Source organism: Monodelphis domestica, chromosome 3 (genome assembly GCF_027887165.1).
Source record: "Monodelphis domestica isolate mMonDom1 chromosome 3, mMonDom1.pri, whole genome shotgun sequence".
Lineage (NCBI taxonomy): Eukaryota > Metazoa > Chordata > Mammalia > Didelphimorphia > Didelphidae > Monodelphis > Monodelphis domestica.
This window is the reverse complement of record NC_077229.1, coordinates 343,021,542-343,045,246: the sequence shown is the minus strand read 5'-3', so window position 1 is coordinate 343,045,246 and position 23,705 is coordinate 343,021,542. Positions and strand designations below refer to the sequence as shown.

The window sequence follows — 23,705 nt, the reverse complement described above, 5'->3', positions numbered from 1 at the left end:
TGATTCGGATCGGTCATTCCCATTAAGGGAAGTACCCACTTTTAATGACAATGGAAACTCGGTGTCTGTAAGATGCCACACACCTTTTTAACCTTGAAGATTTAGATCAATTCAAGGAAGATCTGCCATCGTTTGAGGAAGAACCAATATGAATGATAAGAGGATTGGAGGGCGTATTCAGAACTTTTGACCCCACTTGGGTGGATGTTGAACATTGATTTAGAAACATTTTTGACAAAAAGAGGAGGGAAAAAAAAACAAATAAACACGTCATCTCTCTGGCTAATCAGAAGAGAAGAGAGGTAGGAAAGGACACTATTGGCCAACTGAAGAACCAGATTATACAAAACTTCACCAGGCCAGAGAAGCATTTTTGATAGGCCAAGAGAGCGTGCTCAGAAGGACCTGAAAAATGGTGAAACTTTGAAAGAACCCGACAAGAACTTGATGGAGACCCTTTCCCAGGTTATGGATGGACTTATTGACGTAGGAAATACGTATATGCACCTTGATTTGTCCAGAGAAAGGGACATTAGGCAAATACATAGGCAATTCGTAAGCTGAATAGTGCCAAAAAGAGCACACAGAAAAAAAAAAAAAAAAAAACGAGTGTGAGACTCGGGGAGGTTTGATAAGGGAGCCTTGAGAAGTACCTTTTAATTCTAGATCAACTGTCATGTCCAAGTCCGCTGGACATGTCTAAAGATGACTAAGTGACCTCGTACTTATCAACTAAGATACTTTATTAGCAATCAGTTAGTCTTATCGCTGCCCTGCCAGGGAAAAAGCACTCAGGTACCCCACAGTGGATGGACTCCAGTGTCAGAGAAGGAGAACTCTGGCCACCTGCAGCAACCACACTTACATATAGGCACCACGCTATGACCCTAAAGACATAGCCAAAGGCGTAGGGAATGATTGCTCTCATGAAGACCCAAACAAGAATCCACTCTACCACGAGTTAGAAATAAAACTTTTATTAATGGTTTTAGAAGTGTATTCAATCATTCAGAGAACGAATCATTTCATATCACATTCGTATTAAAAAAAAAAACTATTACACATATACATTATACACATCATCAAGGCATATAGATGTACCTACTGAGGTTAAAGGAGAAGGGTTCTTTTCTTCACAACAAATCTAAAATCTCCCAACAATTCAAGATCTGGATTTCCCTGAAGGACATAGGAGACCAGTGTCTTCTGGTTATTCTGCAGATTCATAACATCTATGTGTGCTCAACTTGTGGCTCCTTAAAACTCCCTCGACATTGAATACCGAGAGCACTGACCTCTGAATCTTAGATTAACTGCAAAAATTAAATGGGATTTGGCCACGATGTGGACAATTAAAGCAAAGCAAGCCCTAAGGAAATTAATACTCTGCAAAAGCTCCCAATACCGCCACTTTTAAACATCCATTTGGCTCATCCAACTCAACTGCATCTTTAGATGGGATATATATGCATTGCTGAAGGGAGCATGCATTTTTTTTTAATTGAACAAACTCTCTCTGAACCACATATAATACAAAGTTGTGAGAAGCAAATCAACCAGAAGCCAGACATGATTCTAAACATAATAGGCTCTGGAACACACTTATGACGGTTTTACCAATGATCATTACCAAAAGCATTCTCCAAAGCTTTGCTCCTTTTCAAGGGATTTGGCTAAATATGAAGAGCTCGCTGTGCTCTGAAGCTAATGTCCAAACCGCTAGACAAATACAGACAAAGGGGAGGAAAAGGGAGACAGGTGCTGTGGCAGGAAGGGCACCGAACTTGGGGTTAGAAGACTTACGTTCACATCGTAACTTCATCACTGAAGAGCAAAGTAACTCTGAGCAAGCCACGAGCTTTCTGAGCCCGCGTCCTCATCTGGCAATCAGGGACAAGAGTAGGAATTACACTACCTCTCTGAACGAGTTTGTGGTAAGGAGCAAGATAACGGGAAAGCACTTTGTAACCGTAAAATGATGACCAATGTGAAGTGTTACCATCATAATTACAGACCAATAGCCGTTCTTTATGTCTTTCATGAAGAATCAAAGTGCAGTTCCTTTCCCTGTCATGGTCGTGAAAGCCAATTGTCTTGGTGACTCCTGTTTCTGCGAGGTGAAGACTTCTTTCCGTAATTCATGATGAAGTTTGAGAAGACGTCCAAACTGTGAAAACCACCTGGGCCTGGCCATGAGATTTAAAAAAAAAAAAAAAACAAAAAACCCAACTCCATGTTCAGATTTCAAAACCTGAGCCCATTTCCCCTCGAATTCTGCTGTCTTCTGTTCTTGGATTCCTTTTCCTCCAAGAAAGGAAGCAGCACCTAAGCCACCATCAGGAAAGCCAGAAAGAAGGCGGCAGGGAGCCCTTTGGGACGGGGATCTCCCCTTGCTGCAGACAGTTCTCCAGGAACCGTTCGAGACGTATCAAAGACCCCATCTGTCCTGAACTGGTGATGGCTTCAATTCGGGGAAAATATTCTTCCTTTATGAGTAGCATCATCTTCCAGAACTGAAGCTGGTACTGTTTCATGAGCGCATTCCCACATACCTCTAAGAAGTCAAAGAGAAGAGTGGCGGTCACATCTGCCAGAGGCTCCATGTTCAGGAGCTGTGCCAGCCAGCGCCAGCCATGGTTTAAGCCATGAGGATGAGCCCCTTGTCTCTCTGCATAAGGCCAGCGGAGTTGAATGATAGCAGCGTAGAGACGAATCATGCCAGACATCCTCTTCAGAAAGCTATCTTGTTGTTCTACTTTGGAATCCTTGACTTGGTAGCCAAGGAGCTTCTGATATTCTTCCGAGGCCATGCCCTCCTGGAAGGCTGGGTAGAAAGGCACGGAGTAAGGGCATTTTTTGTGAAGATGAGCAAGGATGAGTTCCCCCACTCTGGGATGGAGTTCCCAGATTCCGGATGCCACAGCAGCAATGGGGAATGCTGCTTCGTGATGAGAAGCCACTTCTTCTTCTCCTTGTTTCACGAATTTCTCTGCCAGCTTGTAGTGGACAAAGTCCAGGCCTTGTTGGTGGTTTGTCACTGACACAGACCGACCACCGCAGGGGACAGCTTTCCCCAAGAGCAGATTGTTGATCTTGTCAAAGATCTCCTTCAGCTGTGAGCCTGCTATTGTAGAGATCTGGCTCACAGGAATAGTGGCAGCTTTCTGCAGGTCCATTTTGATCTTCTTGGCCTCCTGATCTTTGCTATTGGTTAATGCATCAAAAGCCAAGACACATTGATTGGCAGCATCCTGTAGCTGCTGGTACCACTGCATGGTACCGTCTCCTGCTTTGACATGGAGGCCTTCTCTCTGTTTCCCTCCGGGACACTGACCAGGATCTGGGGTCTCCTTCTCGGCTCTCGGCCGCTGCTCCAATTGCCCCTGTTTGTCCTCGCACTCCTCTTCATCTGGCCTCCTCTTTTCCTCAGTAGCCTTGGCCATCTCCTGCTGTAAACCAGTAAGCACGTGCCGCATTTCCTGCAGGGCCCGTTCTGCGGTGGCTTCATCTTCTGAGGCAGGAAAACCTCTCTCACTGGCGCTCCGAATGATGTCTGAAATAAGCGCACACAACTGGTCTCCCCTGCCTCCAAATGCAGACAGATCCCGTCTCGGTAGGCCGTTGTGCCGATAACTGGCACCCAGCTGCTGGTTGAGCTGCAGTGCCTCCTCTTGGAGGGCATAGAGACGCCGCCAGCGATCCTGGCCTTCTTCTTTCCTGAGCCGTCCTTGCCCCGTGTGCCTCGATGGCTGCTGCTCAGCCTCACGCAGCTTCGGGTGGAGCATGTGGGCTCTGTGACGATGTTCCTCTTGGAGCTGCTCCTGCTGACCCTGTGTTTCTCGGAAACTTTTCTCCATCCCTTCCCGAAGGTCCTGATACTCCTTGTGCTGTTTCCGTGACGTTCGTTCATCAAACCGCTTCAGCTGCTCTGAGGCCATGTCAGAGAGGAGCCTTGCCTTCCTCTCATGCTCTTCCTGCCTCTGCCTCAGTCCTCTAGTTCCCTTCAGCCTGTGTACCTCCTCATACAATCGAATGCATCCTTCCACCTCCGTTCCCCGCGAGGGGCGAAGTACCACAGATTTTGCCTGATGGAGTTCATCCTCCTGACGCCGAGTTCCACTTGGAGCTGCAAGGGAAACTGGCGAGGAGACCTTTGCATGTCTGGCAGGGGTCTGAGGAACAGACAGTACTTGGTCAGGAGCAGAAGAGAGCGATGAATCCTCAGAGGGAAGTCGATTCTGCTGAGAGGGAGGCAAGATGTGGTCCGCCACGCATCCAGAGGAAGTCGACCACTCAGGAATGGACATGCGTTCTTCCAAAGTCTCCTGGCCCCTCAACGGCCAGTCGCGGTGGTAGGACAAGGGTCCTCTGTCGGAGCTCCTCGGGGCCTGCAGGGCCTCCCAGCAGCGGCCCTCTGACGCCATCACCGCTTCCCGCACAGACCCGACCACGGCTTCCACGCCCGCGCCGGGCGGCAGCTCACAAGAAGAAAGGCTGGTCACAAGTCCGACACTCGAGTCGGCCGCCGTGGCCTATTCTATCTCAACTCAGAAGTTTCTTTACCAAAGAGAGAGGAGACAATAAAGTAGGAAAATGTACAGGGGATAGAAAAGTGATTTCTCCTCTCTCAATCCAGGCCGAGATTACTCACTACTGGCCTTCCTGGGTGAGAGATTTAATCAGGAGGACTCCTCCAAGATGGAAGCGAGCTCTCTCCAGAAACTAGGAGAGGAGTCAGCCTTTCCCTCACCCCACTAAAAAGTAGCCCAGGAGTCAAAGTCCAAGTCGGAACAGAGCTCCCAGCCTCAGTCTCTAGCTCAGCTCCCTCTCTCTCCAGTCAGGAGAGTAGCTCCACAAGAGTGACTCAAGTCCCAGGATCCTTGGCTTTTTATGGTGCTTTCTTGTCCCCTCCCCTCTTCACAGGGGCCAATCACAGTTTTAGAGGGCAGGGCTTCAGTGGGAACCAGTGCTCCCCTTCTGGAGGGGTGGCTACTCATCAAGAGGGTTCACACCTTCCTGGCTGTCTGGGATTCTGGAGGTGTGAACTCTGCTCAGAGGATTCACAAGTTTGGGCCATTTTGGCCAAGGCCTTTCACTGACTTCACATCTAAGTTCACACGGCCTGCCCATGCATCCTACCCTAGCCCCTCCACCCTAAGTTCACACCCTACTCATTCCTCCACACCTCACCCCTTTGCATTCTTTCCCCCAGCTAATGACCCTTCTTCCTCTGCCCCTCCTTCCCACCCCGCCCAATTCCATTCCCATACCCTTCCCACCTCTGATCCTTCTGGGCCTATGGGACAACACCAAACCCTCCCTCTCAGTGGCCCCAACCCTCCCCTTTCTTTCTGCCCCCGACCCCATTGACAATGGATTAAGAAGCCTGGAAACAGGAACAGGAGTAGCCTGTGATTCGGATCGGTCATTCCCATTAAGGGAAGTACCCACTTTTAATGACAATGGAAACTCGGTGTCTGTAAGATGCCACACACCTTTTTAACCTTGAAGATTTAGATCAATTCAAGGAAGATCTGCCATCGTTTGAGGAAGAACCAATATGAATGATAAGAGGATTGGAGGGCGTATTCAGAACTTTTGACCCCACTTGGGTGGATGTTGAACATTGATTTAGAAACATTTTTGACAAAAAGAGGAGGGAAAAAAAAACAAATAAACACGTCATCTCTCTGGCTAATCAGAAGAGAAGAGAGGTAGGAAAGGACACTATTGGCCAACTGAAGAACCAGATTATACAAAACTTCACCAGGCCAGAGAAGCATTTTTGATAGGCCAAGAGAGCGTGCTCAGAAGGACCTGAAAAATGGTGAAACTTTGAAAGAACCCGACAAGAACTTGATGGAGACCCTTTCCCAGGTTATGGACGGACTTATTGACGTAGGAAATACGTATATGCACCTTGATTTGTCCAGAGAAAGGGACATTAGGCAAAAACATAGGCAATTCGTAAGCTGAATAGTGCCAAAAAGAGCACACAGAAAAAAAAAACAAAAAAAAAACGAGTGTGAGACTCAGGGAGGTTTGATAAGGGAGCCTTGAGAAGTACCTTTTAATTCTAGATCAACTGTCATGTCCAAGTCCGCTGGACATGTCTAAAGATGACTAAGTGACCTCGTACTTATCAACTAAGATACTTTATTAGCAATCAGTTAGTCTTATCGCTGCCCTGCCAGGAAAAAAGCACTCAGGTACCCCACAGTGGATGGACTCCAGTGTCAGAGAAGGAGAACTCTGGCCACCTGCAACAACCACACTTACATATAGGCACCACGCTATGACCCTAAAGACATAGCCAAAGGCGTAGGGAATGATTGCTCTCATGAAGACCCAAACAAGAATCCACTCTACCACGAGTTAGAAATAAAACTTTTATTAATGGTTTTAGAAGTGTATTCAATCATTCAGAGAACGAATCACTTCATATCACATTCGTATTAAAAAAAAAAACTATTACACATATACATTATACACATCATCAAGGCATATAGATGTACCTACTGAGGTTAAAGGAGAAGGGTTCTTTTCTTCACAACAAATCTAAAATCTCCCAACAATTCAAGATCTGGATTTCCCTGAAGGACATAGGAGACCAGTGTCTTCTGGTTATTCTGCAGATTCATAACATCTATGTGTGCTCAACTTGTGGCTCCTTAAAACTCCCTCGACATTGAATACCGAGAGCACTGACCTCTGAATCTTAGATTAACTGCAAAAATTAAATGGGATTTGGCCACGATGTGGACAATTAAAGCAAAGCAAGCCCTAAGGAAATTAATACTCTGCAAAAGCTCCCAATACCGCCACTATTAAACATCCATTTGGCTCATCCAACTCAACTGCATCTTTAGATGGGATATATATGCATTGCTGAAGGGAGCATGCATTTTTTTTTTAATTGAACAAACTCTCTGAACCACAAAGTTGTGAGAAGCAAATCAACCAGAAGCCAGACATGATTCTAAACATAATAGGCTCTGGAATACACTTATGACGGTTTTACCAATGATCATTACCAAAAGCATTCTCCAAAGCTTTGCTCCTTTTCAAGGGATTTGGCTAAATATGAAGAGCTCGCTGTGCTCTGAAGCTAATGTCCAAACCGCTAGACAAATACAGACAAAGGGGAGGAAAAGGGAGACAGGTGCTGTGGCAGGAAGGGCACCGAACATGGGGTTAGAAGACTTACGTTCACATCGTAACTTCATCACTGAACAGCAAGGTAACTCTGAGCAAGCCACGAGCTTTCCGAGCCCGCGTCCTCATCTGGCAATCAGGGACAAGAGTAGGAATTACACTACCTCTCTGAACGAGTTTGTGGTAAGGAGCAAGATAACGGGAAAGCACTTTGTAACCGTAAAATGATGACCAATGTGAAGTGTTACCATCATAATTACAGACCAATAGCCGTTCTCTATGTCTTTCATGAAGAATCAAAGTGCAGTTCCTTTCCCTGTCATGGTCATGAAAGCCAATTGTCTTGGTGACTCCTGTTTCTGCGAGGTGAAGACTTCTTTCCGTAATTCATGATGAAGTTTGAGAAGACGTCCAAACTTTGAAAACCACCTGGGCCTGGCCATGAGATTTAAAAAAAAAAAAACAAAAAACCCAACTCCATGTTCAGATTTCAAAACCTGAGCCCATTTCCCCTCGAATTCTGCTGTCTTCTGTTCTTGGATTCCTTTTCCTCCAAGAAAGGAAGCAGCACCTAAGCCACCATCAGGAAAGCCAGAAAGAAGGCGGCAGGGAGCCCTTTGGGACGGGGATCTCCCCTTGCTGCAGACAGTTCTCCAGGAACCGTTCGAGACGTATCAAAGACCCCATCTGTCCTGAACTGGTGATGGCTTCAATTCGGGGAAAATATTCTTCCTTTATGAGTAGCATCATCTTCCAGAACTGAAGCTGGTACTGTTTCATGAGCGCATTCCCACATACCTCTAAGAAGTCAAAGAGAAGAGTGGCGGTCACATCTGCCAGAGGCTCCATGTTCAGGAGCTGTGCCAGCCAGCGCCAGCCATGGTTTAAGCCATGAGGATGAGCCCCTTGTCTCTCTGCATAAGGCCAGCGGAGTTGAATGATAGCAGCGTAGAGACGAATCATGCCAGACATCCTCTTCAGAAAGCTATCTTGTTGTTCTACTTTGGAATCCTTGACTTGGTAGCCAAGGAGCTTCTGATATTCTTCCGAGGCCATGCCCTCCTGGAAGGCTGGGTAGAAAGGCACGGAGTAAGGGCATTTTTTGTGAAGATGAGCAAGGATGAGTTCCCCCACTCTGGGATGGAGTTCCCAGATTCCGGATGCCACAGCAGCAATGGGGAATGCTGCTTCGTGATGAGAAGCCACTTCTTCTTCTCCTTGTTTCACGAATTTCTCTGCCAGCTTGTAGTGGACAAAGTCCAGGCCTTGTTGGTGGTTTGTCACTGACACAGACCGACCACCGCAGGGGACAGCTTTCCCCAAGAGCAGATTGTTGATCTTGTCAAAGATCTCCTTCAGCTGTGAGCCTGCTATTGTAGAGATCTGGCTCACAGGAATAGTGGCAGCTTTCTGCAGGTCCATTTTGATCTTCTTGGCCTCCTGATCTTTGCTATTGGTTAATGCATCAAAAGCCAAGACACATTGATTGGCAGCATCCTGTAGCTGCTGGTACCACTGCATGGTACCGTCTCCTGCTTTGACGTGGAGGCCTTCTCTCTGTTTCCCTCCGGGACACTGACCAGGATCTGGGGTCTCCTTCTCGGCTCTCGGCCGCTGCTCCAATTGCCCCTGTTTGTCCTCGCACTCCTCTTCATCTGGCCTCCTCTTTTCCTCAGTAGCCTTGGCCATCTCCTGCTGTAAACCAGTAAGCACGTGCCGCATTTCCTGCAGGGCCCGTTCTGCGGTGGCTTCATCTTCTGGGGCAGGAAAACCTCTCTCACTGGTGCTCCGAATGATGTCTGAAATAAGCGCACACAACTGGTCTCCCCTGCCTCCAAATGCAGACAGATCCCGTCTCGGTAGGCCGTTGTGCCGATAACTGGCACCCAGCTGCTGGTTGAGCTGCAGTGCCTCCTCTTGGAGGGCATAGAGACGCCGCCAGCGATCCTGGCCTTCTTCTTTCCTGAGCCGTCCTTGCCCCGTGTGCCTCGATGGCTGCTGCTCAGCCTCACGCAGCTTCGGGTGGAGCATGTGGGCTCTGTGACGATGTTCCCCTTGGAGCTGCTCCTGCTGACCCTGTGTTTCTCGGAAACTTTTCTCCATCCCTTCCCGAAGGTCCTGATACTCCTTGTGCTGTTTCCGTGACGTTCGTTCATCAAACCGCTTCAGCTGCTCTGAGGCCATGTCAGAGAGGAGCCTTGCCTTCCTCTCATGCTCTTCCTGCCTCTGCCTCAGTCCTCTAGTTCCCTTCAGCCTGTGTACCTCCTCATACAATCGAATGCATCCTTCCACCTCCGTTCCCCGCGAGGGGCGAAGTACCACAGATTTTGCCTGATGGAGTTCATCCTCCTGACGCCGAGTTCCACTTGGAGCTGCAAGGGAAACTGGCGAGGAGACCTTTGCATGTCTGGCAGGGGTCTGAGGAACAGACAGTACTTGGTCAGGAGCAGAAGAGAGCGATGAATCCTCAGAGGGAAGTCGATTCTGCTGAGAGGGAGGCAAGATGTGGTCCGCCACGCATCCAGAGGAAGTCGACCACTCAGGAATGGACATGCGTTCTTCCAAAGTCTCCTGGCCCCTCAACGGCCAGTCGCGGTGGTAGGACAAGGGTCCTCTGTCGGAGCTCCTCGGGGCCTGCAGGGCCTCCCAGCAGCGGCCCTCTGACGCCATCACCGCTTCCCGCACAGACCCGACCACGGCTTCCACGCCCGCGCCGGGCGGCAGCTCACAAGAAGAAAGGCTGGTCACAAGTCCGACACTCGAGTCGGCCGCCGTGGCCTATTCTATCTCAACTCAGAAGTTTCTTTACCAAAGAGAGAGGAGACAATAAAGTAGGAAAATGTACAGGGGATAGAAAAGTGATTTCTCCTCTCTCAATCCAGGCCGAGATTACTCACTACTGGCCTTCCTGGGTGAGAGATTTAATCAGGAGGACTCCTCCAAGATGGAAGCGAGCTCTCTCCAGAAACTAGGAGAGGAGTCAGCCTTTCCCTCACCCCACTAAAAAGTAGCCCAGGAGTCAAAGTCCAAGTCGGAACAGAGCTCCCAGCCTCAGTCTCTAGCTCAGCTCCCTCTCTCTCCAGTCAGGAGAGTAGCTCCACAAGAGTGACTCAAGTCCCAGGATCCTTGGCTTTTTATGGTGCTTTCTTGTCCCCTCCCCTCTTCACAGGGGCCAATCACAGTTTTAGAGGGCAGGGCTTCAGTGGGAACCAGTGCTCCCCTTCTGGAGGGGTGGCTACTCATCAAGAGGGTTCACACCTTCCTGGCTGTCTGGGATTCTGGAGGTGTGAACTCTGCTCAGAGGATTCACAAGTTTGGGCCATTTTGGCCAAGGCCTTTCACTGACTTCACATCTAAGTTCACACGGCCTGCCCATGCATCCTACCCTAGCCCCTCCACCCTAAGTTCACACCCTACTCATTCCTCCACACCTCACCCCTTTGCATTCTTTCCCCCAGCTAATGACCCTTCTTCCTCTGCCCCTCCTTCCCACCCCGCCCAATTCCATTCCCATACCCTTCCCACCTCTGATCCTTCTGGGCCTATGGGACAACACCAAACCCTCCCTCTCAGTGGCCCCAACCCTCCCCTTTCTTTCTGCCCCCGACCCCATTGACAATGGATTAAGAAGCCTGGAAACAGGAACAGGAGTAGCCCGTGATTCGGATCGGTCATTCCCATTAAGGGAAGTACCCACTTTTAATGACAATGGAAACTCGGTGTCTGTAAGATGCCACACACCTTTTTAACCTTGAAGATTTAGATCAATTCAAGGAAGATCTGCCATCGTTTGAGGAAGAACCAATATGAATGATAAGAGGATTGGAGGGCGTATTCAGAACTTTTGACCCCACTTGGGTGGATGTTGAACATTGATTTAGAAACATTTTTGACAAAAAGAGGAGGGAAAAAAAAACAAATAAACACGTCATCTCTCTGGCTAATCAGAAGAGAAGAGAGGTAGGAAAGGACACTATTGGCCAACTGAAGAACCAGATTATACAAAACTTCACCAGGCCAGAGAAGCATTTTTGATAGGCCAAGAGAGCGTGCTCAGAAGGACCTGAAAAATGGTGAAACTTTGAAAGAACCCGACAAGAACTTGATGGAGACCCTTTCCCAGGTTATGGATGGACTTATTGACGTAGGAAATACGTATATGCACCTTGATTTGTCCAGAGAAAGGGACATTAGGCAAATACATAGGCAATTCGTAAGCTGAATAGTGCCAAAAAGAGCACACAGAAAAAAAAAAAACAAAAAAAACGAGTGTGAGACTCGGGGAGGTTTGATAAGGGAGCCTTGAGAAGTACCTTTTAATTCTAGATCAACTGTCATGTCCAAGTCCGCTGGACATGTCTAAAGATGACTAAGTGACCTCGTACTTATCAACTAAGATACTTTATTAGCAATCAGTTAGTCTTATCGCTGCCCTGCCAGGGAAAAAGCACTCAGGTACCCCACAGTGGATGGACTCCAGTGTCAGAGAAGGAGAACTCTGGCCACCTGCAGCAACCACACTTACATATAGGCACCACGCTATGACCCTAAAGACATAGCCAAAGGCGTAGGGAATGATTGCTCTCATGAAGACCCAAACAAGAATCCACTCTACCACGAGTTAGAAATAAAACTTTTATTAATGGTTTTAGAAGTGTATTCAATCATTCAGAGAACGAATCATTTCATATCACATTCGTATTAAAAAAAAAAACTATTACACATATACATTATACACATCATCAAGGCATATAGATGTACCTACTGAGGTTAAAGGAGAAGGGTTCTTTTCTTCACAACAAATCTAAAATCTCCCAACAATTCAAGATCTGGATTTCCCTGAAGGACATAGGAGACCAGTGTCTTCTGGTTATTCTGCAGATTCATAACATCTATGTGTGCTCAACTTGTGGCTCCTTAAAACTCCCTCGACATTGAATACCGAGAGCACTGACCTCTGAATCTTAGATTAACTGCAAAAATTAAATGGGATTTGGCCACGATGTGGACAATTAAAGCAAAGCAAGCCCTAAGGAAATTAATACTCTGCAAAAGCTCCCAATACCGCCACTTTTAAACATCCATTTGGCTCATCCAACTCAACTGCATCTTTAGATGGGATATATATGCATTGCTGAAGGGAGCATGCATTTTTTTTTAATTGAACAAACTCTCTCTGAACCACATATAATACAAAGTTGTGAGAAGCAAATCAACCAGAAGCCAGACATGATTCTAAACATAATAGGCTCTGGAACACACTTATGACGGTTTTACCAATGATCATTACCAAAAGCATTCTCCAAAGCTTTGCTCCTTTTCAAGGGATTTGGCTAAATATGAAGAGCTCGCTGTGCTCTGAAGCTAATGTCCAAACCGCTAGACAAATACAGACAAAGGGGAGGAAAAGGGAGACAGGTGCTGTGGCAGGAAGGGCACCGAACTTGGGGTTAGAAGACTTACGTTCACATCGTAACTTCATCACTGAAGAGCAAAGTAACTCTGAGCAAGCCACGAGCTTTCTGAGCCCGCGTCCTCATCTGGCAATCAGGGACAAGAGTAGGAATTACACTACCTCTCTGAACGAGTTTGTGGTAAGGAGCAAGATAACGGGAAAGCACTTTGTAACCGTAAAATGATGACCAATGTGAAGTGTTACCATCATAATTACAGACCAATAGCCGTTCTTTATGTCTTTCATGAAGAATCAAAGTGCAGTTCCTTTCCCTGTCATGGTCGTGAAAGCCAATTGTCTTGGTGACTCCTGTTTCTGCGAGGTGAAGACTTCTTTCCGTAATTCATGATGAAGTTTGAGAAGACGTCCAAACTGTGAAAACCACCTGGGCCTGGCCATGAGATTTAAAAAAAAAAAAAAAACAAAAAACCCAACTCCATGTTCAGATTTCAAAACCTGAGCCCATTTCCCCTCGAATTCTGCTGTCTTCTGTTCTTGGATTCCTTTTCCTCCAAGAAAGGAAGCAGCACCTAAGCCACCATCAGGAAAGCCAGAAAGAAGGCGGCAGGGAGCCCTTTGGGACGGGGATCTCCCCTTGCTGCAGACAGTTCTCCAGGAACCGTTCGAGACGTATCAAAGACCCCATCTGTCCTGAACTGGTGATGGCTTCAATTCGGGGAAAATATTCTTCCTTTATGAGTAGCATCATCTTCCAGAACTGAAGCTGGTACTGTTTCATGAGCGCATTCCCACATACCTCTAAGAAGTCAAAGAGAAGAGTGGCGGTCACATCTGCCAGAGGCTCCATGTTCAGGAGCTGTGCCAGCCAGCGCCAGCCATGGTTTAAGCCATGAGGATGAGCCCCTTGTCTCTCTGCATAAGGCCAGCGGAGTTGAATGATAGCAGCGTAGAGACGAATCATGCCAGACATCCTCTTCAGAAAGCTATCTTGTTGTTCTACTTTGGAATCCTTGACTTGGTAGCCAAGGAGCTTCTGATATTCTTCCGAGGCCATGCCCTCCTGGAAGGCTGGGTAGAAAGGCACGGAGTAAGGGCATTTTTTGTGAAGATGAGCAAGGATGAGTTCCCCCACTCTGGGATGGAGTTCCCAGATTCCGGATGCCACAGCAGCAATGGGGAATGCTGCTTCGTGATGAGAAGCCACTTCTTCTTCTCCTTGTTTCACGAATTTCTCTGCCAGCTTGTAGTGGACAAAGTCCAGGCCTTGTTGGTGGTTTGTCACTGACACAGACCGACCACCGCAGGGGACAGCTTTCCCCAAGAGCAGATTGTTGATCTTGTCAAAGATCTCCTTCAGCTGTGAGCCTGCTATTGTAGAGATCTGGCTCACAGGAATAGTGGCAGCTTTCTGCAGGTCCATTTTGATCTTCTTGGCCTCCTGATCTTTGCTATTGGTTAATGCATCAAAAGCCAAGACACATTGATTGGCAGCATCCTGTAGCTGCTGGTACCACTGCATGGTACCGTCTCCTGCTTTGACATGGAGGCCTTCTCTCTGTTTCCCTCCGGGACACTGACCAGGATCTGGGGTCTCCTTCTCGGCTCTCGGCCGCTGCTCCAATTGCCCCTGTTTGTCCTCGCACTCCTCTTCATCTGGCCTCCTCTTTTCCTCAGTAGCCTTGGCCATCTCCTGCTGTAAACCAGTAAGCACGTGCCGCATTTCCTGCAGGGCCCGTTCTGCGGTGGCTTCATCTTCTGAGGCAGGAAAACCTCTCTCACTGGCGCTCCGAATGATGTCTGAAATAAGCGCACACAACTGGTCTCCCCTGCCTCCAAATGCAGACAGATCCCGTCTCGGTAGGCCGTTGTGCCGATAACTGGCACCCAGCTGCTGGTTGAGCTGCAGTGCCTCCTCTTGGAGGGCATAGAGACGCCGCCAGCGATCCTGGCCTTCTTCTTTCCTGAGCCGTCCTTGCCCCGTGTGCCTCGATGGCTGCTGCTCAGCCTCACGCAGCTTCGGGTGGAGCATGTGGGCTCTGTGACGATGTTCCTCTTGGAGCTGCTCCTGCTGACCCTGTGTTTCTCGGAAACTTTTCTCCATCCCTTCCCGAAGGTCCTGATACTCCTTGTGCTGTTTCCGTGACGTTCGTTCATCAAACCGCTTCAGCTGCTCTGAGGCCATGTCAGAGAGGAGCCTTGCCTTCCTCTCATGCTCTTCCTGCCTCTGCCTCAGTCCTCTAGTTCCCTTCAGCCTGTGTACCTCCTCATACAATCGAATGCATCCTTCCACCTCCGTTCCCCGCGAGGGGCGAAGTACCACAGATTTTGCCTGATGGAGTTCATCCTCCTGACGCCGAGTTCCACTTGGAGCTGCAAGGGAAACTGGCGAGGAGACCTTTGCATGTCTGGCAGGGGTCTGAGGAACAGACAGTACTTGGTCAGGAGCAGAAGAGAGCGATGAATCCTCAGAGGGAAGTCGATTCTGCTGAGAGGGAGGCAAGATGTGGTCCGCCACGCATCCAGAGGAAGTCGACCACTCAGGAATGGACATGCGTTCTTCCAAAGTCTCCTGGCCCCTCAACGGCCAGTCGCGGTGGTAGGACAAGGGTCCTCTGTCGGAGCTCCTCGGGGCCTGCAGGGCCTCCCAGCAGCGGCCCTCTGACGCCATCACCGCTTCCCGCACAGACCCGACCACGGCTTCCACGCCCGCGCCGGGCGGCAGCTCACAAGAAGAAAGGCTGGTCACAAGTCCGACACTCGAGTCGGCCGCCGTGGCCTATTCTATCTCAACTCAGAAGTTTCTTTACCAAAGAGAGAGGAGACAATAAAGTAGGAAAATGTACAGGGGATAGAAAAGTGATTTCTCCTCTCTCAATCCAGGCCGAGATTACTCACTACTGGCCTTCCTGGGTGAGAGATTTAATCAGGAGGACTCCTCCAAGATGGAAGCGAGCTCTCTCCAGAAACTAGGAGAGGAGTCAGCCTTTCCCTCACCCCACTAAAAAGTAGCCCAGGAGTCAAAGTCCAAGTCGGAACAGAGCTCCCAGCCTCAGTCTCTAGCTCAGCTCCCTCTCTCTCCAGTCAGGAGAGTAGCTCCACAAGAGTGACTCAAGTCCCAGGATCCTTGGCTTTTTATGGTGCTTTCTTGTCCCCTCCCCTCTTCACAGGGGCCAATCACAGTTTTAGAGGGCAGGGCTTCAGTGGGAACCAGTGCTCCCCTTCTGGAGGGGTGGCTACTCATCAAGAGGGTTCACACCTTCCTGGCTGTCTGGGATTCTGGAGGTGTGAACTCTGCTCAGAGGATTCACAAGTTTGGGCCATTTTGGCCAAGGCCTTTCACTGACTTCACATCTAAGTTCACACGGCCTGCCCATGCATCCTACCCTAGCCCCTCCACCCTAAGTTCACACCCTACTCATTCCTCCACACCTCACCCCTTTGCATTCTTTCCCCCAGCTAATGACCCTTCTTCCTCTGCCCCTCCTTCCCACCCCGCCCAATTCCATTCCCATACCCTTCCCACCTCTGATCCTTCTGGGCCTATGGGACAACACCAAACCCTCCCTCTCAGTGGCCCCAACCCTCCCCTTTCTTTCTGCCCCCGACCCCATTGACAATGGATTAAGAAGCCTGGAAACAGGAACAGGAGTAGCCCGTGATTCGGATCGGTCATTCCCATTAAGGGAAGTACCCACTTTTAATGACAATGGAAACTCGGTGTCTGTAAGATGCCACACACCTTTTTAACCTTGAAGATTTAGATCAATTCAAGGAAGATCTGCCATCGTTTGAGGAAGAACCAATATGAATGATAAGAGGATTGGAGGGCGTATTCAGAACTTTTGACCCCACTTGGGTGGATGTTGAACATTGATTTAGAAACATTTTTGACAAAAAGAGGAGGGAAAAAAAAACAAATAAACACGTCATCTCTCTGGCTAATCAGAAGAGAAGAGAGGTAGGAAAGGACACTATTGGCCAACTGAAGAACCAGATTATACAAAACTTCACCAGGCCAGAGAAGCATTTTTGATAGGCCAAGAGAGCGTGCTCAGAAGGACCTGAAAAATGGTGAAACTTTGAAAGAACCCGACAAGAACTTGATGGAGACCCTTTCCCAGGTTATGGATGGACTTATTGACGTAGGAAATACGTATATGCACCTTGATTTGTCCAGAGAAAGGGACATTAGGCAAATACATAGGCAATTCGTAAGCTGAATAGTGCCAAAAAGAGCACACAGAAAAAAAAAAAAACAAAAAAAACGAGTGTGAGACTCGGGGAGGTTTGATAAGGGAGCCTTGAGAAGTACCTTTTAATTCTAGATCAACTGTCATGTCCAAGTCCGCTGGACATGTCTAAAGATGACTAAGTGACCTCGTACTTATCAACTAAGATACTTTATTAGCAATCAGTTAGTCTTATCGCTGCCCTGCCAGGGAAAAAGCACTCAGGTACCCCACAGTGGATGGACTCCAGTGTCAGAGAAGGAGAACTCTGGCCACCTGCAGCAACCACACTTACATATAGGCACCACGCTATGACCCTAAAGACATAGCCAAAGGCGTAGGGAATGATTGCTCTCATGAAGACCCAAACAAGAATCCACTCTACCACGAGTTAGAAATAAAACTTTTATTAATGGTTTTAGAAGTGTATTCAATCATTCAGAGAACGAATCATTTCATATCACATTCGTATTAAAAAAAAAAACTATTACACATATACATTATACACATCATCAAGGCATATAGATGTACCTACTGAGGTTAAAGGAGAAGGGTTCTTTTCTTCACAACAAATCTAAAATCTCCCAACAATTCAAGATCTGGATTTCCCTGAAGGACATAGGAGACCAGTGTCTTCTGGTTATTCTGCAGATTCATAACATCTATGTGTGCTCAACTTGTGGCTCCTTAAAACTCCCTCGACATTGAATACCGAGAGCACTGACCTCTGAATCTTAGATTAACTGCAAAAATTAAATGGGATTTGGCCACGATGTGGACAATTAAAGCAAAGCAAGCCCTAAGGAAATTAATACTCTGCAAAAGCTCCCAATACCGCCACTTTTAAACATCCATTTGGCTCATCCAACTCAACTGCATCTTTAGATGGGATATATATGCATTGCTGAAGGGAGCATGCATTTTTTTTTAATTGAACAAACTCTCTCTGAACCACATATAATACAAAGTTGTGAGAAGCAAATCAACCAGAAGCCAGACATGATTCTAAACATAATAGGCTCTGGAACACACTTATGACGGTTTTACCAATGATCATTACCAAAAGCATTCTCCAAAGCTTTGCTCCTTTTCAAGGGATTTGGCTAAATATGAAGAGCTCGCTGTGCTCTGAAGCTAATGTCCAAACCGCTAGACAAATACAGACAAAGGGGAGGAAAAGGGAGACAGGTGCTGTGGCAGGAAGGGCACCGAACTTGGGGTTAGAAGACTTACGTTCACATCGTAACTTCATCACTGAAGAGCAAAGTAACTCTGAGCAAGCCACGAGCTTTCTGAGCCCGCGTCCTCATCTGGCAATCAGGGACAAGAGTAGGAATTACACTACCTCTCTGAACGAGTTTGTGGTAAGGAGCAAGATAACGGGAAAGCACTTTGTAACCGTAAAATGATGACCAATGTGAAGTGTTACCATCATAATTACAGACCAATAGCCGTTCTTTATGTCTTTCATGAAGAATCAAAGTGCAGTTCCTTTCCCTGTCATGGTCGTGAAAGCCAATTGTCTTGGTGACTCCTGTTTCTGCGAGGTGAAGACTTCTTTCCGTAATTCATGATGAAGTTTGAGAAGACGTCCAAACTGTGAAAACCACCTGGGCCTGGCCATGAGATTTAAAAAAAAAAAAAAACAAAAAACTCAACTCCATGTTCAGATTTCAAAACCTGAGCCCATTTCCCCTCGAATTCTGCTGTCTTCTGTTCTTGGATTCCTTTTCCTCCAAGAAAGGAAGCAGCACCTAAGCCACCATCAGGAAAGCCAGAAAGAAGGCGGCAGGGAGCCCTTTGGGACGGGGATCTCCCCTTGCTGCAGACAGTTCTCCAGGAACCGTTCGAGACGTATCAAAGACCCCATCTGTCCTGAACTGGTGATGGCTTCAATTCGGGGAAAATATTCTTCCTTTATGAGTAGCATCATCTTCCAGAACTGAAGCTGGTACTGTTTCATGAGCGCATTCCCACATACCTCTAAGAAGTCAAAGAGAAGAGTGGCGGTCACATCTGCCAGAGGCTCCATGTTCAGGAGCTGTGCCAGCCAGCGCCAGCCATGGTTTAAGCCATGAAGATGAGCCCCTTGTCTCTCTGCATAAGGCCAGCGGAGTTGAATGATAGCAGCGTAGAGACGAATCATGCCAGACATCCTCTTCAGAAAGCTATCTTGTTGTTCTACTTTGGAATCCTTGACTTGGTAGCCAAGGAGCTTCTGATATTCTTCCGAGGCCATGCCCTCCTGGAAGGCTGGGTAGAAAGGCACGGAGTAAGGGCATTTTTTGTGAAGATGAGCAAGGATGAGTTCCCCCACTCTGGGATGGAGTTCCCAGATTCCGGATGCCACAGCAGCAATGGGGAATGCTGCTTCGTGATGAGAAGCCACTTCTTCTTCTCCTTGTTTCACGAATTTCTCTGCCAGCTTGTAGTGGACAAAGTCCAGGCCTTGTTGGTGGTTTGTCACTGACACAGACCGACCACCGCAGGGGACAGCTTTCCCCAAGAGCAGATTGTTGATCTTGTCAAAGATCTCCTTCAGCTGTGAGCCTGCTATTGTAGAGATCTGGCTCACAGGAATAGTGGCAGCTTTCTGCAGGTCCATTTTGATCTTCTTGGCCTCCTGATCTTTGCTATTGGTTAATGCATCAAAAGCCAAGACACATTGATTGGCAGCATCCTGTAGCTGCTGGTACCACTGCATGGTACCGTCTCCTGCTTTGACATGGAGGCCTTCTCTCTGTTTCCCTCCGGGACACTGACCAGGATCTGGGGTCTCCTTCTCGGCTCTCGGCCGCTGCTCCAATTGCCCCTGTTTGTCCTCGCACTCCTCTTCATCTGGCCTCCTCTTTTCCTCAGTAGCCTTGGCCATCTCCTGCTGTAAACCAGTAAGCACGTGCCGCATTTCCTGCAGGGCCCGTTCTGCGGTGGCTTCATCTTCTGGGGCAGGAAAACCTCTCTCACTGGCGCTCCGAATGATGTCTGAAATAAGCGCACACAACTGGTCTCCCCTGCCTCCAAATGCAGACAGATCCCGTCTCGGTAGGCCGTTGTGCCGATAACTGGCACCCAGCTGCTGGTTGAGCTGCAGTGCCTCCTCTTGGAGGGCATAGAGACGCCGCCAGCGATCCTGGCCTTCTTCTTTCCTGAGCCGTCCTTGCCCCGTGTGCCTCGATGGCTGCTGCTCAGCCTCACGCAGCTTCGGGTGGAGCATGTGGGCTCTGTGACGATGTTCCTCTTGGAGCTGCTCCTGCTGACCCTGTGTTTCTCGGAAACTTTTCTCCATCCCTTCCCGAAGGTCCTGATACTCCTTGTGCTGTTTCCGTGACGTTCGTTCATCAAACCGCTTCAGCTGCTCTGAGGCCATCTCAGAGAGGAGCCTTGCCTTCCTCTCATGCTCTTCCTGCCTCTGCCTCAGTCCTCTAGTTCCCTTCAGCCTGTGTACCTCCTCATACAATCGAATGCATCCTTCCACCTCCGTTCCCCGCGAGGGGCGAAGTACCACAGATTTTGCCTGATGGAGTTCATCCTCCTGACGCCGAGTTCCACTTGGAGCTGCAAGGGAAACTGGCGAGGAGACCTTTGCATGTCTGGCAGGGGTCTGAGGAACAGACAGTACTTGGTCAGGAGCAGAAGAGAGCGATGAATCCTCAGAGGGAAGTCGATTCTGCTGAGAGGGAGGCAAGATGTGGTCCGCCACGCATCCAGAGGAAGTCGACCACTCAGGAATGGACATGCGTTCTTCCAAAGTCTCCTGGCCCCTCAACGGCCAGTCGCGGTGGTAGGACAAGGGTCCTCTGTCGGAGCTCCTCGGGGCCTGCAGGGCCTCCCAGCAGCGGCCCTCTGACGCCATCACCGCTTCCCGCACAGACCCGACCACGGCTTCCACGCCCGCGCCGGGCGGCAGCTCACAAGAAGAAAGGCTGGTCACAAGTCCGACACTCGAGTCGGCCGCCGTGGCCTATTCTATCTCAACTCAGAAGTTTCTTTACCAAAGAGAGAGGAGACAATAAAGTAGGAAGATGTACAGGGGATAGAAAAGTGATTTCTCCTCTCTCAATCCAGGCCGAGATTACTCACTACTGGCCTTCCTGGGTGAGAGATTTAATCAGGAGGACTCCTCCAAGATGGAAGCGAGCTCTCTCCAGAAACTAGGAGAGGAGTCAGCCTTTCCCTCACCCCACTAAAAAGTAGCCCAGGAGTCAAAGTCCAAGTCGGAACAGAGCTCCCAGCCTCAGTCTCTAGCTCAGCTCCCTCTCTCTCCAGTCAGGAGAGTAGCTCCACAAGAGTGACTCAAGTCCCAGGATCCTTGGCTTTTTATGGTGCTTTCTTGTCCCCTCCCCTCTTCACAGGGGCCAATCACAGTTTTAGAGGGCAGGGCTTCAGTGGGAACCAGTGCTCCCCTTCTGGAGGGGTGGCTACTCATCAAGAGGGTTCACACCTTCCTGGCTGTCTGGGATTCTGGAGGTGTGAACTCTGCTCAGAGGATTCACAAGTTTGGGCCATTTTGGCCAAGGCCTTTCACTGACTTCACATCTAAGTTCACACGGCCTGCCCATGCATCCTACCCTAGCCCCTCCACCCTAAGTTCACACTTAAGTTCACACCCTACTCATTCCTCCACACCTCACCCCTTTGCATTCTTTCCCCCAGCTAATGACCCTTCTTCCTCTGCCCCTCCTTCCCACCCCGCCCAATTCCATTCCCATACCCTTCCCACCTCTGATCCTTCTGGGCCTATGGGACAACACCAAACCCTCCCTCTCAGTGGCCCCAACCCTCCCCTTTCTTTCTGCCACCGACCCCATTGACAATGGATTAAGAAGCCTGGAAACAGGAACAGGAGTAGCCCGTGATTCGGATCGGTCATTCCCATTAAGGGAAGTACCCACTTTTAATGACAATGGAAACTCGGTGTCTGTAAGATGCCACACACCTTTTTAACCTTGAAGATTTAGATCAATTCAAGGAAGATCTGCCATCGTTTGAGGAAGAACCAATATGAATGATAAGAGGATTGGAGGGCGTATTCAGAACTTTTGACCCCACTTGGGTGGATGTTGAACATTGATTTAGAAACATTTTTGACAAAAAGAGGAGGAAAAAAAAAACAAATAAACACGTCATCTCTCTGGCTAATCAGAAGAGAAGAGAGGTAGGAAAGGACACTATTGGCCAACTGAAGAACCAGATTATACAAAACTTCACCAGGCCAGAGAAGCATTTTTGATAGGCCAAGAGAGCGTGCTCAGAAGGACCTGAAAAATGGTGAAACTTTGAAAGAACCCGACAAGAACTTGATGGAGACCCTTTCCCAGGTTATGGACGGACTTATTGACGTAGGAAATACGTATATGCACCTTGATTTGTCCAGAGAAAGGGACATTAGGCAAAAACATAGGGAATTCGTAAGCTGAATAGTGCCAAAAAGAGCACACAGAAAAAAAAAACAAAAAAAAAACGAGTGTGAGACTCGGGGAGGTTTGATAAGGGAGCCTTGAGAAGTACCTTTTAATTCTAGATCAACTGTCATGTCCAAGTCCGCTGGACATGTCTAAAGATGACTAAGTGACCTCGTACTTATCAACTAAGATACTTTATTAGCAATCAGTTAGTCTTATCGCTGCCCTGCCAGGGAAAAAAGCACTCAGGTACCCCACAGTGGATGGACTCCAGTGTCAGAGAAGGAGAACTCTGGCCACCTGCAACAACCACACTTACATATAGGCACCACGCTATGACCCTAAAGACATAGCCAAAGGCGTAGGGAATGATTGCTCTCATGAAGACCCAAACAAGAATCCACTCTACCACGAGTTAGAAATAAAACTTTTATTAATGGTTTTAGAAGTGTATTCAATCATTCAGAGAACGAATCACTTCATATCATATTCGTATTAAAAAAAAACTATTACACATATACATTATACACATCATCAAGGCATATAGATGTACCTACTGAGGTTAAAGGAGAAGGGTTCTTTTCTTCACAACAAATCTAAAATCTCCCAACAATTCAAGATCTGGATTTCCCTGAAGGACATAGGAGACCAGTGTCTTCTGGTTATTCTGCAGATTCATAACATCTATGTGTGCTCAACTTGTGGCTCCTTAAAACTCCCTCGACATTGAATACCGAGAGCACTGACCTCTGAATCTTAGATTAACTGCAAAAATTAAATGGGATTTGGCCACGATGTGGACAATTAAAGCAAAGCAAGCCCTAAGGAAATTAATACTCTGCAAAAGCTCCCAATACCGCCACTATTAAACATCCATTTGGCTCATCCAACTCAACTGCATCTTTAGATGGGATATATATGCATTGCTGAAGGGACCATGCATTTTTTTTTAATTGAACAAACTCTCTCTGAACCACATATAATACAAAGTTGTGAGAAGCAAATCAACCAGAAGCCAGACATGATTCTAAACATAATAGGCTCTGGAACACACTTATGACGGTTTTACCAATGATCATTACCAAAAGCATTCTCCAAAGCTTTGCTCCTTTTCAAGGGATTTGGCTAAATATGAAGAGCTCGCTGTGCTCTGAAGCTAATGTCCAAACCGCTAGACAAATACAGACAAAGGGGAGGAAAAGGGAGACAGGTGCTGTGGCAGGAAGGGCACCGAACTTGGGGTTAGAAGACTTACGTTCACATCGTAACTTCATCACTGAAGAGCAAAGTAACTCTGAGCAAGCCACGAGCTTTCTGAGCCCGCGTCCTCATCTGGCAATCAGGGACAAGAGTAGGAATTACACTACCTCTCTGAACGAGTTTGTGGTAAGGAGCAAGATAACGGGAAAGCACTTTCTAACCGTAAAATGATGACCAATGTGAAGTGTTACCATCATAATTACAGACCAATAGCCGTTCTTTATGTCTTTCATGAAGAATCAA

The 23,705-nt window shown here is 48.0% G+C and overlaps 4 protein-coding genes across 4 annotated transcripts; all 4 read right to left on the bottom strand.

The window, feature by feature from the left end:
• Positions 1-2,336: 2,336 nt before the first annotated feature.
• LOC130458435 (mRNA export factor GLE1-like) lies at positions 2,337-5,140 on the bottom strand. The gene has a single exon (XM_056824191.1). The coding sequence runs from the start codon at positions 4,422-4,424 to the stop codon at positions 2,337-2,339; it is 2,088 nt and encodes a 695-aa protein (XP_056680169.1). The 5' UTR covers positions 4,425-5,140.
• A 2,597-nt stretch (positions 5,141-7,737) lies between these two features.
• LOC130458440 (mRNA export factor GLE1-like) lies at positions 7,738-10,541 on the bottom strand. Its single transcript, XM_056824197.1, has one exon. It carries the CDS (start codon positions 9,823-9,825, stop codon positions 7,738-7,740), a length of 2,088 nt encoding a protein of 695 aa, XP_056680175.1. The 5' UTR covers positions 9,826-10,541.
• A 2,610-nt stretch (positions 10,542-13,151) lies between these two features.
• Positions 13,152-15,955, bottom strand: LOC130458434 (mRNA export factor GLE1-like). Its single transcript, XM_056824190.1, has one exon. It carries the CDS (start codon positions 15,237-15,239, stop codon positions 13,152-13,154), a length of 2,088 nt encoding a protein of 695 aa, XP_056680168.1. The 5' UTR covers positions 15,240-15,955.
• Positions 15,956-18,565: 2,610 nt separating this feature from the next.
• LOC100019194 (mRNA export factor GLE1-like) lies at positions 18,566-20,828 on the bottom strand. Its single transcript, XM_056824204.1, has one exon. It carries the CDS (start codon positions 20,651-20,653, stop codon positions 18,566-18,568), a length of 2,088 nt encoding a protein of 695 aa, XP_056680182.1. The 5' UTR covers positions 20,654-20,828.
• Between the last annotated feature and the right edge of the window lie 2,877 nt (positions 20,829-23,705).